This window comes from Pistacia vera, unplaced genomic scaffold (assembly GCF_008641045.1).
Source record: "Pistacia vera cultivar Batoury unplaced genomic scaffold, PisVer_v2 Contig312, whole genome shotgun sequence".
NCBI classification, from domain to species: domain Eukaryota; kingdom Viridiplantae; phylum Streptophyta; class Magnoliopsida; order Sapindales; family Anacardiaceae; genus Pistacia; species Pistacia vera.
The window spans coordinates 64,240-83,973 of NW_022196127.1; the positions used below are offsets into that span (position 1 = coordinate 64,240).

A 19,734-nucleotide genomic window follows, 5' to 3' on the forward strand; every position below is an offset into this window, starting at 1 on the left:
GAAAGCTATTCTTTGTGCAAGTTCCATCAATAAATCCAATCTTATTTTTAGCTAACAATGCAATTCTCATAGATCTACTCCATAATGAGTAATTATCAACACCACTTAATTGAAAAGAGACGAGAAAAGCACCTGGAGTATCAGAAGGATGTAGATAAAGCTGATGACTGAAATCAATTGATGAACTCGATTGATCATTTCCATTATTTGCAGAAGACTGCATCTCTCCGTCTGTACTGGCAGTTACCATTTTGGAAGAATGAAGATGATAGCTTCTTGATCAAAGAAAATGAGATCAGATAATAAACAAAATCCAGAGGAGAGGTTGACGGAGCTTATGGAACAGATCCAAAAGAAAAGAAGCTGACGAAACTGATGAATCAGTAAAACCGTGAATTACTGATGAACAGAGTGAAGTTCTCTGTAAATTTTAGAATATTCAAACCCTGGAATTTGCTCTGATACCATGTTAATTTGGGGGCAAGAAACGTGAAATTGAAGAAAATTCTCTTATTCAGTATATTGAATTCAGTTACATTGTTGCTTATATACAGAGAAATAATACATAACTGTTAACTAACTTCATCGAACTATCTTAACAAACTTACAGCTCAGCATAACTAATTCCTAACTAACTAAGTTTCTTCCAATTTGAATCTTAACACTATCAATTACAAAAAGTTATTCCTCTATAATTTCTTAGAGAAAAAAAAAATCACAAAGATTGATATAGTTATATTGCTCCTATCACCTCCCGTATGGATTATGCAAGGATTTTAAGGATCCCTCAAAGAGATCTAACAAGTAATTCTGTAGATCTTCAGGAGTGTATTTCAGGTGTCTGAGACTATCTGATACATGTGTCTGAGACGATACATGTGTCTACCCAAAAAACAGCGGTAAGCATGAACCACTTTTTGGGATATTGAAATTCGTAAATCTTCTCGAAGCTGAGCATTTGGGATGAGCCATGTTGTTTGGGTTTTGTAAACCTTATCAAATGCAAGATTAAAGTTCCTGAACTGCTCATTGAGTTGGGTTCTCGAAGCACCTCCACAACTAGAATTCCCCTCCTCCGTCAATAAAGCGAGGATTGAGCTCCAAGTAGCTCTTTCATAGCCCATTGCATGCTGTTGAAATTTCCAGTTGTGCTTTCGAATCCAGCTATCACCAAAAATGGGCCTAAGTTCTGAATTCTTAACCTTTTGAGCCATATAATGTATATTGTTCATCAAAAAGAAGTGCTGCAATGAAATATCCTTGTATAGACTTGATTTATCATGAAGTTTGGATTCTAGAACTGAAGCAACTGATCGATATCGGNTCTTATTAATCATAAATCGAGTTTAGAAGGGCGGGATAAAACCCGTTGGGATTGTCTCACTGTATGTTTTTTGGAATCCATCTTACGGCTCGTTGGCTTACTCTCCGGTTCCGAATTATACTGTTTTTGTCTAGCCAGTGCACTCGGTTCATCTTCACCCTCTGGATCTGAAAGTGTCCCGTGACTATCCTCCCTTCCTACAACCTCCTTTCTATTTTCGCTCCTCGTCCTATCTTCCACTGCTCGATCCTCGGCAATCAGATCAGAGTTGCCCCCCTCAAACGCACCTTGGTGTGGGTCATCTGTCTGAACCAGCAAACTCACCATTGTACTACCTGCATTAAACTTCTCCTCCCTCCGTTCCCCCTCTTTGCCCTGCACAGGATCTGACTCTTCGCTAATCACTGGTTCCGCACTAGCTGCATCCACCAGTGCGACCTCTGCGGCAGAGTTGTTTTGTGCCACAGCCCCATATTCTGAGACCTGTGACGTATGCATGTCCTTCCGAGACTTCTCTGCAATACCATCTCCAGCCAAAGACGAAAAACGGTCACTCCCTGGGACCTCGTTCTGTTTCCCTGTGTCAGACCGCACTAGTATTCCTTTCTTTAATCTCTCCACAACACGCTCTGTCTCCCCATTTTTCTCACTTGTTCTCCATTCCTCACTGGCTTTTTCTTTCCAAACTTGCTGGTACTGGATCAATGGTCTGTTATTTTTTTCCTCCCCTGCCTTCCGTCCAGCCTCCCCTATCCGACAAACCACTTTTGTATGCCCCTGTCTACAGCACTTGGTGCAATAAAAACCTGGTTTTTCATACCTGACTTCTTGCCAAATAGTTCTATTTGCTGACACGGAAATAGGGAACCCTTTGATAGTCTCCTCTTTGAGATTCATTTCCACACACAACCTTGCTCCCGTCGCTCTCGTTTTGTTCAACGTAGCATTATCAGTTCCAAGGAAACGGCCAAACCGAGTTGCTAGAATTTGGAGACAATCCCTTCTGTACAGATGCATCGGCAAACCTGGTAAGAATATCCATTGAGGAGCCAAAGGAGATTCCTTCTCCAGGTCAAAGTCTCTAGTCCATTTGAATAGCCAAAATGGGTTCCCCTCCACAGATCTTCCTTCCCGTGTCCAACCGTGTATAAAATCACGTTCATTTTTCATGTGAATTAAAATATGGTAGTCATCCATGAAACTAATCTGTGGGATCTCTATCAGACCCCAGTTTTTCACCACATGCAGACGTAAATTGTCAATGGAAGGCCTCACTCTCATGAATTTCATCACCAAGGCAAACTTCAAATCTTCCGCAGCCTTCACCATCTCTGAATCCGAAAACACAAAGCCCAACTCTCCATCAATATCCACCGGAAATCGCATTGGTAACTTGAATGATGAGTTTTCTGCATGTTTAGAAACCTTGTCTGTACGTTGAGAAACCGCCTGAGCATAAGAAAAATTCATAGGCTCACTAAAACCACCGTTCCCCGCCGACGGCAAGGCCATCAGAGGGGCTGCGCTTGCCTTGAAAAGGCAACCCTAGAAGTGTACGCACCCAGACTAGGAAATCCGAGATTCTCGGACTTACCTTAACCAGCGAAATATTTTTTCCAAAACAGAGAGTTTTTTAGTTGTGATAGCACTTCGTCCTCATGGCCGTTGCTCTTATTTTTATTTGCTCTCCCCAATTTCCTTGTTTACATACAAAGAGATGTGCAAGGCAATGGCGAAGCCATCACCTACGGCACGTGCTTGCGCTGCAATAGCATCTCGTGGAGTCGCCGTCGCAGTAGGTCGCAGAGCCACAATAGTTGACGGCATCTAGGCTAGCAGCGCGACGACACCGTGAGCTGCTAATTTCTTTCTTGTTTCCCAAAATAATTATTTATTTGTTTATGGATATTGAAAGGTTTATTGAGTTTAGCTATCAACCATACATGATGTTCTTATTATTTCCAGTCTACAAGTAGCCGGATCACTTAAATTTTCCATCCAAGATGTAGGGATATTATAATAGAAGAAAGTCTCGATAGTGGATTTGGTTGCGTATATGTGATAAGCATTTTGCTTGTACAAATGCAATTTCTTGACTGAATTTACTTATTTCGGTCTCCTCATTCATTAAATATTACACTTTGATTTTTAAACAATTAATCAAAATGAATAAATGCATATCTTCCACATCTCATTCAATATATATAATTCCTTGGTGTTTTCTTTGCATTGTGCTGCAGACTTTTTTCTTTTTTGTAACTTGATAGATTTATTCTTGCTTTTATGCTTTATTGAACAGATTAATTTTCATTTTTCTTCGCTATTTCAATTTCTTTATTCACTTATCTTTGCTAATTTAATTGCTTTATGCTTCTTTTTTCTCTTTCTTGAAGTCCTCCATTTTCTCCATCCTTATGCTGAAGAAATACACCTTCTATCAAAGTCTTATACTTATATTTTTAACATAATTCAAGGATAATTCTAACATTAAAATGAAAATAATTAAAACAAATAGTCAATGTCGAACTCAAAATGGACCCTAATATCTAAACTTTACATTGGATGTACAGGTTTAATTTATGAATGAGGAAAAAAAATGGGAAACTTTGTCATCTTCACTAAAGAATTATAATAATAATTTCCCACCAGTAAAAGAGACAATGAACAAGTTAAAAAAATAACCCAAAAAATATAGGTTTTCCAAGGATGACCCTTCATCCATCTTAATTTTTTATACCCTTTTTCTATAACTACCTCCACTTTAATTTTACAATACCATCACTTTACATATTAATTTCTCTTCAAACTTGTCTCCTTAATATTCCCCCCATAGTTAATAATTTGTTGATGTTTTATCTCTTACCTCCCCTGAGGTTTCAATTTAAAGAATAGCATCAGGTGTCTTTGATAGAGTGTAATTGCATAACAATTTAAAAAAGAAGGCTGATATCCAATCGCTATATATGATGGAGCTGAATTAATGGTTTTAAAGAATACCCTTAACTTTCTTTTTCGAACTAAGCATGTTTAGTTTCATCAGAAGTCTTAAGAGTCATGTTAGTGTTCAGTTTAATTATTGTTTAATATTAGGATTCCTAGTTTAACTCATATATAAAGGAGTGTGTTTGTCAGCTTATATATGAGAAGAAAAACATTTCTTCCTCCCTTTTGTGTTGTTTTAGCTTGATTGCGTTGGTACTATATTATGATTTATCAAAAATTTCTTATAGTTTTCTCTTTTCCTACTTTTTCAGTACTATAGGTTTAGAGAAAAATATTACGAACTGAGGTTTCTGGGAAAATGATTTCTGTTCAAATGTAAGAGAAGAGATATAATAGCTTATATAGTTTTAGAAGAAGAGAGGAAACGAAACCTACTAACTGAAGCTGTAACTAATAAACAGAAAGACTTAACAGCAAACTAACAATTTGAATTTGGAAACAAGCTAACTGTTGACTTTGTTGTCTCCTAGTTTTAGCTTATAACTCTAAGATCCTCCCTTGAGCTAAAACTTGTGATAAGTCTCAACATCCTCCCTTAAATCAGACCTGTTGTCTTGAACCGGTTCAGTAAACGTCAAGACAAATGAGTGGCCCTCACTAATGCTGACTTGTGTTTAATATCTTCATTTCTTAGCTTTATAATAAATATGATTGTCGAAGTGATCATCCTTCACTTCCAGATTCAAAGCAGGCAAGACTGAACTTCTCAGGTATGCAAGAGCTTGAGATGCTAATACAAATACTCAATTCAATTGTACATAATAAAGAAATTGAGTGTTGTGAATTTTTATACAAATTGAACAATAGTTGGATGTAAAACATTTTCCTTTCTTTATTTTAACTTTTATTTTTCAGTTCATTGATGCGTAATTTGCAAATTTGTGATGGTATCTCAGATTCTGGAATTGATGGACCCTTACCACATTGACAACAAATTGTGCATATTTAATTTCAGAAAATTGCAATGGAAAAGTCAAGGGAAAACAGAGGATAAAAAGGAGACAAACTGAAAAGGAGAACCCCAGGAAATTGGTATGTAACACAAGCATTATTCTGTAGAAACTTAGTGTAGTTTTGGGATTGTTGCAGCTTTAACTTTAGTCACTTCATTCTTAAAACTTGTTTGGTAAACTACTTTTGGAAGTAATTATAATTCAGTGCTATTCTAAAATGATCAGTTTCATAAATGATTTCAAAAGCTACCAACAACTAGTTTGGGATTGTTGTAACTTTAAGTTTAATCAATTAAAATCAACTTTGGAAATTATCAGCTTTGGAAAGCTTCGTGGCCAAATGGCATGTCGGAATCCAGTGGAACCACGAAATCTGACAGATCAACGTCCTCTGGTTCAGATAGGATAGGCGGTGGCTCCATCACACCTTGCCAGAGGTGGCCAGATTCCTTATTGCATAAATAATATTGTATTGTAATTTATATTAAAATTATATTATATTAAAAATTAGTTAATTAAATCAATTAATTATAAATTTGTATAAGGAAAACATATATTTGTTTAAAAGGAGACGCTACAGTACACTTTATGTTTAATATGGTTCTTCATTACACAGTAGCGTTTTATTTGGTCTTAAAGGTTGGTGTTTAAATGGAATTAAGTAACAAATGTATGGGAAGAAGAAAGTGTAGATTAGTCAGCATAAGCAGTCCTATGTTTTGCTCTGTTTTGCTCGCCAAAATTTATATAGTGTAATTGATGGCTCAAAATGGCAGTGGGGAATGAGTGTGAGATTTTGTGTCAACGACTGGCTATCTATTAAAACAGCATCTCAAGTTTGGAATAAATTAAATAGTTATGAATTTTATCGCTTAAGCGATTTAACACAATCGCTAAAGGATAAACGTATAGATAGTCTGTATCGCTTAAACGATAGTTTATATCGTTTAAGCGAATGGTCATTTAGGAGGTGTTTGTCTAAGCTTATAGCTAGTCAAACTAGCTTATAAGCTCTAAATTAAACTGACATATTGTTTTATAATTTTTTTGAGCTTATAAGTTGAGCTTATCCAAAAAAATAAAGTTGGGCAGAAAATACTTCTTCTTTTTTTTTTTTTTTTTTTTTTTTTGGCTTATAAGCACTCTGCTTATAAGCTAGTTTGACCAAGTATATGACTACATTATCCTTGTTTAATTTTAGAGTTCCATAGTATACTCTTGTTTAATATAATAGTCTTTTTAGTCATTTTATAATAAAATGTACTTATAAATCACATTTTACCAAACATATCAACTACTTAATAAGCGATAGGGTGATCCTTGGTGGTGGCGTAGCTGCTAGATATGCAGCTAGGGAATTTGTTAAGCAAGGTATTAAGCAAGGAGAGTTGGCAATTATCTCAAAAGAAGATGTGGCTCCATATGAACGTCCCACACTTAGCAAGGAATATCTTCTCTCTGAGACACCTGCTAGACTTCCATATTTCCATGTGTCATGTGAGTGTTGGAAGTGGAGGAGAAAGCAATGTTCTGAAAACCAGACCGGGAGTCGACCCAGCCAAATGGCCGGTTCCCAGTTAGAACGGTTTAACCAGTCCAACCGGTCGGTCGGATTGGCATCAGCAGCAAAAACAAAAAAAAGAAAAAAAATTCAGATTCTCCATCTAACTAAAGTTTAAAAACCATCAAACCAACCCTACAATAATAATAAAACCATCAAAGTTTGATAGTTAAAGTTTACAAATTCAATCCTCAAGTTTAACGGCAGCTTGCAGATGGCGGCAGACGGCGACAGATGTGAAGGCTGAAATCTGAGCTAAAGTGACTAATCCGGCAGATCAGCAATGGCAAGCAAGAAGCAGGCTTTTAGATGGCGATGGTGATGATTGAAGAGTTCACGTTGAAGACTGGAAGTTGAAGAATGAAGAGTTGCAAGCAGCAGTCCAGCCACGGCAAGGAAGAAGCACTGAAGCAGAGTAGAGCAGACCGAAGACTTGAAGACTGAAGAGTGAAGATGTGAGGCTGAATCGCTGAAGCTTAGCTGAAAGCTTGAAGGAGATCTGACTTCTGAGATCGCGAATGGAGGACAGGAGGAGGAGGACTAGACTGGAGAGTGGAGATCGCGAATGGCAATAGCAAACCAAGATGAAAAACTTAAAAACTAAAAAAGGGGCAAACGGCTCAGTAGGTCAATAGCTCACAGCTCAAAAGCAAATTGAAATTTGAAAATGTATTAAAAAATAAAAATTTTGGGGGTTTGGTTTGACACTTTGACAGTTTGACTTTGTGTTTGTACGACTGTGGTTTTTACTTTTTAATTTTTTTAATTTTTTATTTTATTTCATGTGATTAAAGTGGATTGGGTGTGGACCATAAATCTTTTTAATACCGGTTGGACCATCGGTTTGCTATAGTGAGACAGTCCAACCACGGTTTGAAGCGGCTTGACTGAAAATCCTGGTTATTTGCTCTCTTCAAACCGGAATTGTAAGCGAAACTCGGTCGGATCGGTTCGACTGCCTAGTCCGGTCCGGGTTTCAGAACATTAGGAGAAAGACAACTTCCTGAGTGGTACACAGACAAAGGAATAAAATTGATCCTTAGCACAGAAATTGTTCGACTAAATCTTTCTTCCAATTCTCTTGTTATTGCATCTGGTGAAGTCTTCAGGTATCAATCACTGATTATTGCAACTGGTTGCCTAGCGATCAGGTTGGCAGAATCAAGTGTGCAAGGAGCTGATGCAAAAAATATCTTCTACTTGAGAGAAATTGATGATGCTGATAAGTTGGTGGAAGCAATTCAGGAAAAGAAAAATGGGAAGGCTGTGATAATTACAAGTAGTTATTGTGGTCTTAAGGTTAGTGAAGCTTTTCAAAAGAACAATTTTGACATCAGCATGGTTTTTTCCTGAAGACTGGTTCATAAGTCAGTGGTTCAATTCTGTAATTGCTGCTTCCTATCATTCTTATTATAAATCAAAAGGAATCAAAATTTTTGAAAGCGCTCATGCAGTTAGGTTTATTGTTGACTCTAGTGGAGAGGTCAAGGAAGTGAAACTAAATGATGGCACCATGCTGGAAGCTAACATTGTGATTGTTGATGTTGGAATTAAAGTTAATACATCATTACTTAAAGGTCAGTTTGAAGAGGAGTTGGGAAGGATAAAGACTGATGCACTTTTCAGGACAAGTGTTCCTGATGTTTATGCTGCGGGAGATGTGAATACTTTCTGTTCAAACTTGTACAATAGGTGTTCTGTCCATGGTAAACTAGTTGAGCATGCCCGCAAATCAACTAAGCATGCTGTGACGGCCATCAAGGCAATTGAGGAAAACAAAACAATTGATGAATATGACTACCTTCCTTACTTTTATTCTCGTTCCTTTGATCTTTCATGGCATTCCTATGGTTTGTTTAGTGACAAGTTGGTGATGTTTGGAGAAATGGATCATGTATCACCCAGCATAATTTTGGAGCATACTGGATCAAAGATGGGCACATTATTGGAACTTTCCTTGAGAATGGGACTCATGAAGAAAACAAGGCCATGGCCAAAGTTGCCAGGTTCTGTGGATTAAAGTGTCAGAATTCAGAAGATAAGGACTTAGTTAAAAACAAAAACAAAAAAAAAACGATGTCGTTTTGTTTCTCTCTTAAAGAGAGCGAATATCTCCATATTTTGCTTTCCCTCTCTCTTTACTCTCTCTTTAGCTACTGTCTTCATTTAAGTAGCAAACCCTTATTGTATGAAGATTCATTCAATCAAATATAGATATTGAAGCTTTAATCCCTTTTAATTTTCTCTCAATTTACGATTTCCACTTGGTATCAGAGCTATCGACTAACATCAATGGCGAATATCTCAAACTCAAATCAGTGTGGCACCAGTCTTGAGAAGATGATTCTCAACTCCTCCAACTCAATCAGCTCGGCATTTCCATCAAGCCTTCAAGTTGTTACTCCGAAGCTGACTAGAGACAACTACCGCGACAATTATCGATTCTGGAAGTCACAAGTTTTGTCAATGGTGGGAGCTCAAGATCTTGAAGATCACCTCACAAGTCCTGTCCCTTGCCCTCAACCTTTAATTACTGCAGATCTTGAATCTTTGAATGAGTTAGGAGAAAGTTAACCCTAACTATATTTCTTGGAAAAGAACTAACAAATTTCTAGTGACTTGGCTGTTAGCGTCGATCTCAGAATGTATGTTTGCTTCTGTGTCGAAATGTCAGTCATCTACATCAATTTGGCTAACCCTAGAAAGTGAGTTCTTAAATGACTCTAAATCCAGAGCACTTCACCTAAAAACCTGACTCCAAAACACTCAAAAAGGAAACCTAAGCATTAGTGATTATGTTAAAAAGATGAAAGGAATAGCCGAAAGTTTATCAGCTAGTGGCCAAGTGATATCTGATGAAGATTTACTCCAGTTTATTTTAGATAGACTAGGTCCTGAGTTTGATGCAGTAATCGTTAATCTTACTTCAAGAATTGAGTCCAAGTTCAACTCAGTAACCTTAAAAGAAGCACAATATTTGCTTCAGAAGTATGAAATGTGAATAGAGAAGTTTAATTCTGTAGATTTTCTCAATAGCTCTGTCAATAGTTCTGTCAATATGGCTACTATAAGTACTCCAGGGTCTCACTAGTCCACACCTATACCAATGATATCTACTGGCACTTTTCCTTTGACACATAATTTTCCCTCTGTCGAAACTACTGCTAGTTCACAAATGTATAACCAATATCCTGCTCATGTCAGCTATTCATTTCTTTATGTAAATACTTTAAGTGATCAGTTTAATGCCTCAGCCAATATTGGGCAGTATGGAGTTCCTGTGCAAAACTATAGACCAACTAGTATTCCTCTTTTTGGTAGAGGCAGGGGAAGGGGAAATCCTAAAGGAAAACCCATTTGTCAAGTTTGTAACAAAATGGGTCACACTGCTGTGCAGTGTTACCATCGATATAATTCCACCTACAATGGAACCCCTCCACATTTTGGGAGTACAAATTATGGCAGTAATCAAGTTGGTGTTGGTTCTTTATCATCAAACCAACAAGTTCATTCCCTTGTCTATGGTCCTAACCTGCCTTACCATGGAAATCAAAACCATGAAAACAATGGTGGTTATCAACAACAGCAGTCTGCTTCACACTTTACCTAACAACAGCCTTCACCATCCATTATCCGCACACCTTCAGCCTTCAACTTACCTAGCCAACAAACACATACCTCATATGACTTACCTGATCAACACACACTCAATCAGCAAACACATTCCTCAGTTCCTAATTAGCAAAAACATTCTTCAGTTCCCAGTCAAGCTTATTTTGCTATTCCCCATTCCCTGCCAAATAACATGTCTCCTACTTTTCCCACTTATATCACATCAACTCCCATCCAAGATCCAGCTTGGTATATGGATTCTGGAGCAACAGATCATGTTACTTTAGACTTGAACCAATTAAGTACAAGTAGGAGCTATGATGGAATAGAACAACTTCAGGTTGGCAGTGGTGAGTTCCTTAACATCTCTCATGTTGGTTTTTCCCTTTTACCTAGTACCATGCAATCTAAATCCTTATATTTGAAAAATGTGTTGTGTGTTCCTCGCATTACAAAAAAAATTTACTTAGCATTTCAAAATTTACCAAGGATAATAATGTTGTGGTTGAATTTTCGACTGAATGTCGTGTGGTTAAGGACAAGGTTACCAATCAAGTGCTGCTGCAGGGAGATCTTAAAGTTGGTTTGTATCAATTGAATTTTCCATCTGCCCTATCTTCATTGTCTCCACTAGTCAATACCTCCTTAACCTGCTCCAAGTCTCCTACTCAAATCACATCTAATAAGTCCACTAATGCAAAGAGCATATTAGATAGTTTAGTTTCTGTTGAAGTTTCTCCTAAAAACAGCACCATCACTAAATTTTCCAACTATGTACAGTCAAAACTTAGTTCTAGTCAGTCCCCTTCTATTACATGTGTTGAGAATAAAGATGAATCTAATGTAGCTGATTTCACATCTAATAATTGTACTTCTTTACTAAATAATAAAAATACAGTTCAATTCAATTCTGTTCCCTTACATTCTACTATCTTGTGTACTGATTCTGATTCTTTGCATTCTTTACATGTTGCTCAACTACATGCTAATAATTTGGATGATATAGCTTCTAATAATTCCAAAACAGATGCACTGCATTCTCAATCACTTGCTGATACTCTGCATTCTCTTAATAATACTGATATTTCATCTGCTGATCTATTGCATGCTAATCATTTGCATCACTCTGATTCAATACATAATAGCTTACAAATAGATACATTACACTTTCAGTTGCATGACTCTAGTTTACCATGTTCAGCTGCCCTAGTATCTGCATCTAGTAAAACCAGTAACACTGCCTCAGTTTGGCATAGAAGAGTTGGTCACCCTCATCCTGAGGTGTTTCGCAAAATCATGGATCAACTTCCCAAATCACCCTCATCCTTTAAGAACTCCAGCATATCATCTACATTGCCTTTTTGTGATGCTTGTCATCTAAGTAAAATGCATAGGAATAATTTTCCTCTCTCTCATTCAAGAGCTACTTCTCCCTTAGAACTTGTTCACAGTAATGTTTAGGGACCAGCCCCTATACTGTCTTTTGAAGGATTCTGATATTATGTTGCATTTATAGATGATTTTAGTAGGTTTACCTGGCTCTTCCCTTTAAGGACTAAAGGTGAAGTTAGGTCTACTTTTATTAGATTTCATCAGTTAGTTGAGAAACAATTCAACACCAAACTTAAGTGTCTACACTCTGATCAAGGAAGAGAATATAAAGGACTTATTTCTTATCTAACCAGTTGTGGAATTCAGTTTAGACACTCTTGTTCCTATGTGTATCAACAAAATGATAGGAGTGAGAGGAAGCATAGACATGTCGTGGAAACTGGACTAACTTTGCTTACACATGCTTCTATGCCTTTGCAATTTTGGTGGAATGCATTTGATACAGCAATATTTTTAATTAACAGAATGCCTTTTTCTGTTCTAAATTTTATTTCTCCCTATCAAATTTTATTTCATAATTCTTCTCTTTATTATACTTTGAATGTTTTTGGTTGCACTTGCTATCCTTATTTAAGAGATTACCATCAGCATAAGTTCAATTTTCATTCAGAGAAATGTGTATTTTTAGGATATAGCTTGGTTCATAAAGGGTACAAATGTTTAAGCTCTAGTGGTAAAGTTTACATTACACCAAATGTTAAGTTCAATGAGTTAGAATTTCCTTTTGCTCATAAGTTTAATCTATCAACCTCCACTTCCAACACTTCAGTAGAGTCTCACACTGTCACACCTATAATTAGCTTTCCTTTTAAGTCTGTTAAAACCCCAAGTTCTTATGATACAACTCCTACTGATGGATCTCTACCTGCAACTGTATCTTGTGGTCCTTTTAATTCTTGCTTAGCAAATGATCAGCATGATGCAACCTCAGTAGTTAAATCCTCTTCTCTCATCTCTGATGCATCTCTTGCCTCAAAATCACCTTTTTAACAACCCTTTACTTGAAACAGATTATTCTCCTTGTTTAAACTCCCAATCTAAGTCATCAAACTCACTTCAAACTTGTCCTTTAGTTGTGGATTTTACTTCATACTCAACCTTACCTACTCACAATTCCACAAGTAATCATTCTCCTTCCCACTGCCATTCTGAAACAGTTACTGATCCATCACAGTCTACTGCTACCCCTCCATTAGTTAGTCACAATATCCATCAAATGACAATAAGAACCAAATCCTAGAGTCTTCCTCCACCAAAAATTGGCTTAATATCTTCCTTTACCTCTATGGTTGTTCCTGAACCATGCTTCGGTAAAGAGGCATTACAAAGTCTTGAATGGCAAGACTTAAGAACAAAACCTAGTCTTTAGTGCCTCCTGCTAGTGATATGAATATTGTAGGCAACAAATGGGTATTTAGAGTTAAGTATAGTCAAGATGGATCTCTACAAAAGTACAAGGCTAGGTTGGTTGCTAAAGGGTTTCAGCAAACTCCAGGGCTTGATTATTTTGAAACATTCAGCCCCATTATCAAATCTTCCACCATTAGGATAGTTGTTACACTAGCTTTCACAAATGGGTGGGATATTCAGCAAATAGACATCAATAATGCTTTTTTGAATGGGACTCTAAATGAAACTGTATTCATGTGACAACCTGAAGGTTTTGAGCATCCTGAGTATCCTGGTTTTGTATGTAAGTTAGAAAAGGCATTGTATGGTCTTAAATAAGCACCTAGGGCTTGGTTTGACAAGTTAAAGCAAGCTTTACTAAGTAAGGTGTTTTTGGAATTTAGTGGTAGATTCTAGCCTGTTTATTTTTCAAGAAGGTGATCAAAAGACATACCTTCTTATCTATGTATATGATATCTTGATAACTGGAGGCAACATAACTTTCATCCACACTTTGATCAAAGATCTTAATGTTCAATTCTCTCTTAAAACACTTGGATCAGTTCACTATTTTCTTGGTATAGAGGCTGTTAAAACTGATTAGGGTATGCATCTCAAACAAACTAAATATATTTTTGACTTGCTGGTGAAAACAAGAATAGCAGATGCACACCCTTGTCCTACACCACTAGCAGTAGGTACCAAGCTGTTTGCAGGGGATAGTGAATGCTTTAAGGATCCAACTTTGTATAGAAGTACAGTGGGAGCATTGCAATATCTCACACTTACCAGACCTGATATTAGTTTCATAATTAACAAATTAAGTCAATACTTGCAAGCTCCTACTAAAATACAATGGCAAGCATGCAAAAAGGTTCTTCGATATCTCGAAGGAACTCAGAATCATGGCCTTCAGTTTAGACTAGTAGCTTCCTTGAATATTGAGTGTTATGCTAATGCGGATTAGGGCAGCAATCTTGATGATAAAAGGTCTACTAGTGGATATTGTATCTTCTTAGGTCCCAATCTGATTCAATGGAGCTCTAAGAAACAAAAGGTAGTTGCTTTGTTTTCTATCGAGTCTGAATATAGGGCACTAGCTCACATAGCAACTGAAGTTGCATGGTTGAAGAATATGTTTTCAGAATTAGGCCTACTTTTTCCTCAAGCACCAGTCATATGGTGTGACAATCTTAGTGCAGGGACCTTGGCTGCCAATCCTGTATGTCATGCCAGGACTAGGCATATTGAGATTGATGCACATTACATAAGAGATCAAGTCTTGGCTAAGCATCTGTTGGTTCAATACGTTCCTACAAAGTTACAAATTGCTGATATATTAACAAAGGCACTCTCTACAGTTCAGTTTCAAGAATTGAAGGAAAAACTTATTGTGATTCAATTACCCTGTTCCAGCTAAATACCCTACTGTATTATCTTCTGTGCAATTTCTGTTGAAATTAGTGCTCTGCTGCAATGTTTCTAAATGCAATCTGGAATCTCTGGAATCTGTATTTTTTTGCTATAATTCTGCAATGATTGCTACAGTTTGTATGGTTTGTGAATCAGTTTGTATGGTTTGTGGAATCTGATCTACTGCAATGATTGTTGCAGTTTGTGTGTTTTGTGAAATCTGCAGATGTGCTACAATGGTTGATGAGGTCTGCAATGATTGCTGAAGTTTGTATGGTTTGTGGATCAGTTTGTATGGTTTGTGGAATCTGATCTGCTGCAATGATTGTTGTAGTTTGTGTGTTTTTTGTGAAATCTGCAGATGTGCTACAATGGTTGATGCAGTCTGCAATGATTGTTGTAGTTTGTATGGTTTGTGGAATCTGATCTACTACAATGGTTGATGAAGTCTGCAATGATTGTTGTAGTTTGTATATGTTTGCTGCAATTTTTTGTTGAGATTTGCAATGACTGGTGCAGTTTGTGAATTTTACTAGTGTTCTGCTGCAATGTTCTCGTGCAATCTTATGTTCAGTTGCAGTGGCCAATTTGTGGATTTTCCTTGTAATCTGTTGCAGTGGCTATTGAATGTTGAATTTTGGTGCAGTCTATGAATTTTACTGGTGTTCTGCTGCAATGCTCTGGTGCAATCTTGTGTTCGGGTGTAGTGGCCAATTTGTGGATTTTCCTTGTGAGTTGTTGCAGTGGCCATTGAATGTCGAATTTTGGTGTAGTGTATGAATTTTACTGGTGTTCTTCAGTTGCAATGGCCACTGGATGTTGAATTTTACTGGTGTTCAGCTGCAATGTTCTGGTGCAATCTTGGGTTCAGTTGCAGTGGACATTGGATGTTGAATTTTATTGAATACTGGTGAATGTAATTTGGTGAAGACTTGCTGAAGTTTTTTGTTTTGGAGGCAATTCGTTTTGAGTGGGCATGTGGATTAAAATGCCAGGATTTGGAAACCTGGACTAGGGAGTTAAATTTGAGTGGGCATGTGGATTAAAGTGTTAGAATTCAGAAGATAAAGGCTTAGTTAATATTTAGCTAAAAAAAAAAAAAAAAACGTTGTCATTTTGTTTCTCTCTTAAGGAGAACGAATATCTCTGTATTTTGCTTTCCCTTTCTCTTTTCTCTCTTTTTAGCTATTGTCTTCATTTAAGTAGTAAACCCTTTATTGTATGAAGATTCATTCAATCAAATATAGAAATTGAAGTTTTAATTCCTTTTAATTTTCTCTCAATTTACGATTTCCACTGGTTCCAACCTCATGTTCTTAATTTGAATGTACTGAAGGAGCAGGGTCTCTCCTTTGCCATAGAATGTTTGCGTCCGCATCAAATTCCTTCATCTAACTTTGTGAAGTACATGAATTTTTAATTTATGAAAAGAATAACATTGCAAGAAAGTAGAATGGAACCAAAGAAGCCTTGAGAGCCAAGGCAAAGTGTGGAAAACTCATATTTGTCAAACTTATGGATTGTGTGTGTGCACAAATGTTCTGCGTGCACACTAATTACCTAATTTAAATCTTGACTTATTTCGTTTAGAGTGTGTGTGCACAACAGGTTGTGCTCTCACTCTTGCTTCAGATATTTGCAACACAACATGAGTTGCATATCTAAAAAAGTGAAAAATATATTATTTATCTTTGTCTCTCACTTTTTAGGATTTTTCTACATGTGTCATAATATCCTTAAGTGGTATCCTTAAGTGGTCCAAAGGAATAAAATTTTTTTTCCCGATTTATTTTGGGTTCAAACAGAAGGAAAATTTTCCTTATTTGGACAAACATTGGTCAATCCCTTGTTGGCTGACTTGACACTATATTGTTGAGTAAGAAATTTTTCATTATATAATACCCCTTCTTGCGTGTATGAATCTAGCATTTTGATCTTTTATTTATTTGTACTCTGAAATTCCTTAGAGTATTCTTTTTCTTAAGGTTCAAGGTTTATTTCCATTGTGTGCCAAAAGCTCACCATATCAAACATTGTATTGATGGCTCTTGGAACGTGGTTCCTTTGCTGATGTTGATGTGTGGTGTCGGTGCTTGAAGCTTGGTGGTTCACAAGCTATTCTCGAGTGTGTTTTTTATGTGAAGAAGTTCCAAGGAGTTAAAACACGTTAAGGATTCAGAGTATGGTGATAAGTGTAAAGTTGAACAAGGAGTTCTTTTTACTATAACTTAGATCAGTTTTGAACTATATCTTGTAATGTGTTTTTAACTTAGTTGATTGCTTCAATCTGGACAAGGTCCCATGGATGTGGGCTAAATGTGGATTTAGCCAAACCATGTGTATGGTTGTGTTCTTTATTTTCCGCACTTATGTTTGATGTGTTCAAATTGGAATTGCATAATCTACTTGGTAAATATTCCGCTACACTTTAAAATAGGTACCTAAACATTAAATAGAGTTCACCAATTCTAACATGAAGTATGAAATAATTTCAACAATTAGTTTTCTTTTGTACTTGAAATATTACTTTTCTTCTTTCGCTTTAACAAAAAGAAAAAGAAGATAATTATCAGATTGTATTTTGTTAAAGCGCCCGTCTTTTTCTACTTTGCTGGTTTTTTAAAACTTAATTATTAGACCAAGAAAAGGCCAAACGACATGTTCCCACCCAATGTTTGCCCTAATGATAATTTGCTATGTGAAAAGTTTCAAAACTGCAATTACCCACATTCCATTAAAATCTATTAGTAAAATTTGTTAACTTACATTGATAGTCACTATAAAGACAAAAATATCATTTCCTCTTTGAATCCAAATCCCATATCTTATTTGGTAGGAATTAGATCTGGCCAGCTACGATTCCGCCAGAATCGCACCACCAACACGTGGACCTCCACGAGCTCCAACCACGCCACTAGATCCACCAAATACAACCATCACCACCGCCACAAACCACACACAATTTTCAATCACTTCCAACCCAAATCAATAATCCATTAAACAATTTAATCTGACAACATAAAATACATATTAGGGTTTTGATGTTCTAAGCCAAATTTTGATAGATTCCGGCAGCCAAAATCCACTCTATCACCACCCCCACAACCACCGACCTCCACATTACAAAACCTCTCTAATTCTAACACCTAGTAGCTGGCTATTCATCAACCAAGATTGCCATCGCGATTGGGTTTCATGATTTGAGTGATTTGGAGTATTTTTGAAGCTGATTGATTGTAATTTGGTTGTTTTGGTGTTGTTTGTGTGAAGATTTGAGATTTTGGCTTTTATGGATGTATTTTATGGTTTTTTCACCTTTCCCAACCAATCCCATATCTTTTCCCCTCAAACGCACACCAAGTACTTGATAAAAAGCCCCAACCAATGTGCATGCAAGACCCAATGCACGCGAGCGATAGCGCATGTGCCCACCTTTCTCGTAGCAACATGTCTAACCAAACATAACACCAACCACCTCCCCAACACCTACTCGCATCCGATTAAGTGCGATTGTGCCATTCTGGCGAAATCGCATCTAGTCAGGTGCAATTCGGCCTAAATCGCACTGCTTGATGCAATTTTCCCAGATGGGGAGATGAAGAAGATGAAGACGAGAAGAGAGGGATATGAAGAAGATGAAGTTGGAAGGAGAAGGGGGAAATGAAGAAGACGAAGATGGGAGGAGTAGGGAGAGATGAAGAAGATGAATATGGGAGGAGTAAGGGGAGATGAGAAGTAGAAAGGAATAGGGTTTTTTTGTTTATATATAGGGATAAAGTGACATAATTACCCTTTGACTGTTTTTGAATTTACATCCATCTTTCTTCAGTTAAAAATAATGGACAGATCTCAACGAAAAGTGGGTCATTGTTGTTTTGAAACTTTTCTTATAGTAAGTTGTAGTTAGGGCAAACTTTAGCTGGGAACATGTCTTTCGGCCCCAAGAAAATAATTAACAAAGCCAAATCTGTTAATAATGTCCTTACGTTTTCTGGTTTTCCAATCTTTAAAAGATTACATAAATCAAGAAAATAATATTTATTTACAAAGCAAAATTTTTAAAATTAAAGCAAAGGAAAATTTTGTAATTTGGTCAAGTACATATGAGAATAAAGTTACATTATATATGTATGTATGTATGCATCCTAAAATTTTAGAGATTCATGTTGTGTGATTCAATAGGATGTTAACAAATCTTAAATCTATATGAAAGTTGTTGTTACGAAATCTTGCAACATCCAGAGGTATCCAATTGACTTTGACAAAATCAGAAAAGATAACCGCGTGATTATAAATAATTAGCAAGTAAAATTGAAATAAAAATGCAAAAGAAACTTTAAAGAGGTTCAACAAGTTAACTCTAAAGCTCACGTCTTCTGTTCTCTTATTACTATATTTGTGATTGCAACAAAAAAGTTTTTTCTCTCAAAATTTGTGAACCAAGTAGCTCACTTGTGTTCTCTATCTTATTCCCTAATACATAAGATACTAATTGTGGTCTTGCCTTATACTACACTCTGTTGTACCTATCTCTAAGATTTAACCCATTGTTATAATTAATACATGATATACTATTCAAATCTCCTTTATTTTCTTAATTGTATTGCTCTTTAATTAATTTACTTTTCCTAAAGAGATGACAATTCTACTAAGAAACATATTAGGAAAACTCATATCTCAATTTTATCTTTGACTTAAATTTGACTCCACAATCTCAACGATTCTAATCGCAATTGCCAAAACAAAAAAAAACAAAAAAAAAAAAAGATTAAAAGTTGGTTTGGGATTATTGTAGCTTTAAATTTAATCAATTTTTTTTCCAACTTTGAAAATAATTAAATAAAAAATAATATGAAATATGTTTGGTAAATAATAATCTTAAAGTTGCTTTTGATTCCGTCTTAAAGTTTGAAGGGAATATTAAACTTGCCTTGAGTTGGGAGCAAAGGCAAAAATGTAATCATCAAAAGAATTCGAAAAAGATTATGGCTATAAAAAATTGAAGTGGGTTTTGTACCCTAGTTCAAATTTCGTACTTTTCTAAGAAAATAAGGGCTTAAACCAATTACCTCTTGTGTGGTTTCCAA

The 19,734-nt window shown here is 36.3% G+C and overlaps 1 protein-coding gene across 1 annotated transcript; it reads left to right on the top strand.

The window, feature by feature from the left end:
• Positions 1–3,053: 3,053 nt before the first annotated feature.
• Positions 3,054–8,861, top strand: LOC116136395 (monodehydroascorbate reductase, seedling isozyme-like). Its single transcript, XM_031422115.1, has 6 exons — positions 3,054–3,119; positions 4,962–5,037; positions 5,283–5,359; positions 5,599–5,717; positions 7,951–8,140; positions 8,214–8,861. Exons 1-6 carry the CDS (start codon positions 3,054–3,056, stop codon positions 8,859–8,861), a joined length of 1,176 nt encoding a protein of 391 aa, XP_031277975.1.
• Positions 8,862–19,734: the final 10,873 nt, after the last annotated feature.

Excerpts from the sequence above, each read along its gene's own strand:
- LOC116136395 (XM_031422115.1), top strand. The coding sequence starts at position 3,054 with ATGGCGAAGCCATCACCTACGGCACGTGCTTGCGCTGCAATAGCATCT. Across the intron at positions 5,360-5,598 it reads AGGAGAACCCCAGGAAATTG|CTTTGGAAAGCTTCGTGGCC; the intron begins GTATGTAACACA and ends GGAAATTATCAG. Across the intron at positions 5,718-7,950 it reads TCCATCACACCTTGCCAGAG|GTATCAATCACTGATTATTG; the intron begins GTGGCCAGATTC and ends TGAAGTCTTCAG.